Here is a 5,468-nt window from a genome sequence, read left to right as displayed (position 1 = left end):
AATATTGAAGTTGTCATAGACTTCACTTTGCTTGGATCCACAACCAATAATCATGGAAGCAGCAGTCAAGAAATCAATGTATTTCACCAGGCAAATGTACTGCACAAGATGTCTTTAAAGTGTTCAGGAGCAAAGATAGCAGTTTGAGGACTGAGGTGTACCTGACTCAAGCTATGGTATTTTCAGTAGCCTCATATGCATGTGAAAATTGGATAATGAATAAGGAAGACTATAGGAGAATTGATGCATTTGAGTTATGATATTCCAGAACACTTATTTGTACTCATGAGGAACCTGTACATAGACCTATGTGTAGTTATTCAAATATCAAATGTATACAGAATGCTTTCAAATCAGGGAAGGTGTGCACCAGGGTTCTCTTACCATATTAATTCAATCTGCATGCTGAGCAAATAATGTGATTGTAGGAATTAAAAATGGCATCAAGATTGGAGGAAGAGGGCACAGCTGGGGGTGGAGCCACAGCTGCTGGTCCAGGCGGTAAACAGGTAACATGGAGGCTAAGGCATCTAAGGCAATAGGGGCCTGGCAGGCCAGCCGTGCACGCTTGGTTACCACATGGTGTGCACGGTTCGGCCTGGGCCTGTGTCCCCATGTGCATGGGGAGAAGCGCGTGGGTTGGATCTATGATGTGGGCCCAGAGGTGGGAACCCGTAACCAGGGTAGCTACCTTGAGCAGGGGCTACAGCTCTGAAGTGAAGGCGGAGGACGAGGTGCGGGTGCGGTACCTGGAGGAGGAAAATAGAGAAACTGTGGTGCTTGGAATTAAGAGCTTATGTCAAAAATGCAATGTGTAAAAATCTTATAAAAGTGCTGTCAAAGACTATGAATGCTTTAAAATCTGGTAAGAAAGTATGGACCATAATAATCAGAAGTGAAACTCAGGGGTCGTTTGTGCTAGTGCTGACTTTAAGGAAAGAGTCAAAATTCATTCCAGTGAAGTTGGTCCTTTTGTTTCCAAGGCAAGAGCAGGGATTAATGATATAGCTACGTTCCCAGTGCCAACTACTGCAGCCATAAATGGACTCACATTAGGTGGTGGTTTTGAACTGGCTTTAACATGTGATGCAAGAGTGGCAGCTTCCTTTGCAAAAATGGGCCTGGTAGAAACAAAGTTGGCAATTATTCCTGATGCAGGAGGAATGCAGAGTACCGTGCACTACTGGAATGTCCCTGGCAAATGGGACTCATCTTTCAGCACGCCTATCAGATGGCCAGGCAGCAGGCTTGATCAGCCCATATTCTAGAGCAGAATAAAGACGGGAGTGCCGCCTATAAAAAGGCCTTGGATCTAGCAAGAGAACCTTTACCTCAGGGACCTATGGCAATGAGATTGGCCAAATTAGCAATTAAGGAGGTTGAATGAATAACAGGATTAGCCATAAAAGAAGCTTCTTATGCTACAACCATTCCAACAAAAGACAAGACTTGAAGGTATTCTTGCTTTTACAGAGAAAAGACCCCCTCGTTATAAAGGAGAATAGAAGACACAGAAATCTTTTAAATGCTCATGTAATAAATATACTTCTAGAAGTATCATTCAGATGCACTATATGCCTCATCACATGGAATTTCACCAGCCACTGTGAAATGCGAATTATTCCTGGAGTGTATTAAACATCTGGAAGGAACCCCTACTATGTACACCTTGTTTAAATGTGTATTATGCCAGGTTTCTTCAGATTTATAAAGCTAGCAGTGTATGGTGTCAAAAATCAAAGATTCAAAATTAGTTATGTGTTTCTTAGAATTTCCTGCATATGAGGTTTTCCACTTTGAATTTTGTAATGTGAATAATTTATATATTGCACACCTTAGGGTATAATACTAAGTGTGTATGTCTACTGTGCTGCATTAAGAAAAAAAAAAAAGATTTCTGTATACCCAAAATGTGAAGTTATACCAAATAAAATTCCTAAAGGATAATACACATTTACATATACATATCTCAACCGGATTCTGAGTGAAAATTAAACAAAAATAAAATTAGATGAAATATATATATATTAAAAAAAAAAAGGTTGGAGGAAGACTCTATAACAATCTGCAATATGCAGAGGATACAACCTTGATTGCTGGAAGTGAAGAAGACTTACAATTCTTACCGATGAAGGTCAAAGACCACCATCTTCATTATGGATTGGCCTCAATGTAAAAACAACATTCCTCACAACTGGATCAATACATAACATCATGCACAATGGAGAAAAGATTGAAGATGTCAAAGACTACTTCTGATACTTCAGACATGTTATCAGGAGGGACCAGTCCCTGGAGAAGGACATCATGCTTGGGAAAGTGGAGGGTCAGAGAAAAAGAGGAAGCCCCCCAATGAGACGGAATGACACAGTAACAGCAGCAGTGGGCTCAAGCTTAACACCAACGAGAGATGATAACAGTACGAGAGGCTCATCAAACAACTCAACTACTGTGTGTTCCTTTCCTTCATCCTCTTATGTGTCAGATACTTGAAATTTCCTATACTTCCTGTCACATCCGATCGTCACTTGTATTAGATGACTCTTTTTCCTTTTTCTTTACAATAGTATACGTATCAAAGACCCGGCAGTTTTAGTATTTTATGTAGCTCTAATGAAACTTAGTTTTAGCCCACACTGAGGCAATTTCTGAAGTTTAATAAGACTATTAACAGCATATAGCTACTAGTTCATTTTATTAGCTGAACAGCAATTTTCCATCACTATGAACCTGTATCCCAACCAAACTTTACAAGTGACTTTAGGGATTCCATTTATTTAATAATTTCTACCTGTTCAACCACTCTTCTCAAGCCAGTAACTGTTTATAAATTTCAGGGGCTGGCATAAAAAACATGAAAACTTTCAGAAAACTATCATAAATAAAATTATTTATATTTACCTTCTGATGGAAATATAAAAAGTTGAACAAGAGAAACAATCATATATAGTTAATGTACAAAATGTACTCAATTACAAAATTATCTATAGAAACAAATCTCTTAGGCTATCATTGCCTCATTCAATGAATGACTTCAAGTTGACAGAGATTGCCCCGAAAGCAGCAGCGTCCCAGTAACGTGCATTTATTGGAATACTGCTCTCTGAACACGAGTACATTCACATTTGTTGAATATAGCCTCTTCTGTTTCTGGAGTCAGTTGGATGTTATCTTTGACTGGAGACAGGGGATCCAGCATCTTACAAGAAGGAAGTTTTTCAGAATCTCTGCAAAATGTAGTAACACAGCAAAACAAATTTAGTGTTTTCAGGGCACCAGTTATTCAAAAAACAAAAACCACTTTCATTCTTTTCTCCTTAGTGTCTTTCTGAAGTTTGGCTATAAATCAATAAAAGTGAAGCGTGAATAAATTTTTAAGGACTATATTTTACTCGATTTTGTTTTCTGGAAGAAAGCTCTACTTCTATAACAGAGGTAAACCTTTTTGTTCAACTCAACATCAGTACATTGTGTTTTCTAAAGACATTTAGAATAGTGTAATACTCCTAATTTCTCTCTAGTAGTAGTTTTCAAAGTATGGTTCACACCTCCTGGTATGTAAAGGGTTTCTAAGAGCAGAAGTTTGAGAGCTGCTGCTGTATGGTTTAATCCTAGATTTTATACAATATAAAAACAAAAACCAATTGCCTAGACAATTGCCTGGACATTAACATTTATGAAATGTTTCCCCTCATAGCATTTCATATATGCTCATGATAATATTCCTATTAGGTAGCTCACCAGTCACTCCTTGGAAACCCTACACAGGGTCGCTGTTGGTCGGAATTGACTCGATGGCACTTAACAACAACAACAACAACAAACCCTAGGGAATTTTTTAGTTTCTTTAACTTTTGCTTTTACTCTTCGTACATTTGCTTTTTGGGGGAGAATAACACAATTGGTGTTATCTCCTGTGGCTAATTTCGTAGTCTAACAGAAGGAAGTACTGTGCATTAAAAAATGTAGAGTCAATTCTTTAAAACAATGTTTGCTACATCCATGAGAAACCTGGCAAATTCATCATATAAATTCAGTGCCCTCCCCACCAACTTTAGCTGTGATAATTTAAGGAAATAAACTGTTTTACATTCAGAACAACACTATCTTCCCACCTCTTGCCTAAAACTACTTTATTCTCGTTACAACACAAACAGGTAAGAAGGGGAGAAACCTAAGAAAGTTGGCCCCGTGAAAATAATTTGCAAATAACAAAAAGATTCCAAAGCTAGGTTTAGTGTTTTTGTTGTCAAGTGTTGCTATGTGGGTCTGACTCATGGGGACTCTATATAGGATTTCCAAGGGGCAGCTGGTGGGTTTGAACTGCCAGCTTTGTGGTTAGCTGTCTACTTCTTATTGTTCAGCGCCACAAAGGGAGTCCAAAGTTAGATTTAGAAGGGAGAATAATTTAGTATGCCAGCTTTTTATTAGAAGAAACTACACCAATTAACGTTATATACATTCACAAAGAGTCAGCTAAAGGAAATAATTCTATTATGGTAAAAGGAACAGAAACTGATTCATCACAAACGAGAAAATGTAATTGGAATAAAGGTATTAAAATTAGAATATTTTTTTCTATTTTAAGAATAAGGCAACTCACTTTTTAAATCCAAAGTTTTTCCAGAGCTCACTGATTTTTATCTGCAATTCTGGCTTGTTCTCAGAATTATGATGATGTCTTCTCTGGATGCTTGCTGGCTTCTTGCTAAGTCCACTGACTTTGGCAGGTACGAGAGACTTGATCTTGGTTGTAGAAAGAGAATCCACAGAATTAGATTTATATACCCCAGGAACCTGATGGACAAAATTCCCCAAGTTTTAATTGAAGATGATTCAGTTACAGCAACTACCTTTAGTTTTCAAATTAGTCTTTATCCATTAGCACATAAAAATAGTCCATACGCTATGAGTACAAACATTCTATTTCAATGGCACTTAACAACTACTGCAGGAATGACCATAATTTTTAAATAGGAAATGCATTTGTACAAAATTCAAAGAGTTACAAAAGAAGATAAGGAAACGTGAGTCTCCCAAAAACCCCATCTTCCCACAAATATAATCACTGTCACCAATTTCCTGTACATCCACTGACTCATTCACATACACACACACAGATGGCAGTGTAATTGTGTGCTTTGATTTTGTCAATAATATATAATGATCCCACTGAACATATATCTTGGGGATTTTTTATTTCACAAACAGAACTGAATTTTGTTTTAAATAGGTTGCCTGTTCTTCCGCGGTATACATGTATGTATCTTTGTTTTCATTGCTGTTAAGTGCCATCTAGTCAGTTTGAACTGCCAACCTTGTGTTTTGCTGATCCTATAGGGCCACACCAGCAGTCCACATGTATCATAAATTTAACAAATCTCTACGGACAAATGTTGTTTCCACTGAAAAGTTGATTTTTATCCTGTGATCAATATGGAGCCAATGAAGTTTAGCTCTTGTTGTTT

At 37.6% G+C, this 5,468-nt stretch overlaps 1 protein-coding gene and 1 pseudogene across 1 annotated transcript in view; one reads left to right on the top strand and one right to left on the bottom strand.

The window, feature by feature from the left end:
* The first annotated feature begins 650 nt into the window (after positions 1-650).
* On the top strand, positions 651-1,505 carry LOC102812549 (annotated as a pseudogene).
* Positions 1,506-3,085: 1,580 nt separating this feature from the next.
* Positions 3,086-5,468, bottom strand: part of EXO1 (exonuclease 1) — an 84,833-nt gene continuing 82,450 nt past the window's right edge. The window contains exons 12-13 of the mRNA XM_006868583.1: positions 4,604-4,797; positions 3,086-3,227 (exon numbers count right to left, since the gene is read on the bottom strand). Coding sequence (XP_006868645.1) covers positions 3,086-3,227; positions 4,604-4,797 — 336 coding nt within the window. The remainder of the gene's footprint in view (positions 3,228-4,603; positions 4,798-5,468) is intronic.

The sequence above is a fragment of the Chrysochloris asiatica genome, unplaced genomic scaffold (assembly GCF_000296735.1).
Source record: "Chrysochloris asiatica unplaced genomic scaffold, ChrAsi1.0 scaffold00119, whole genome shotgun sequence".
Lineage (NCBI taxonomy): Eukaryota > Metazoa > Chordata > Mammalia > Afrosoricida > Chrysochloridae > Chrysochloris > Chrysochloris asiatica.
This window is presented reverse-complemented; position numbering and strand designations above follow the sequence as displayed.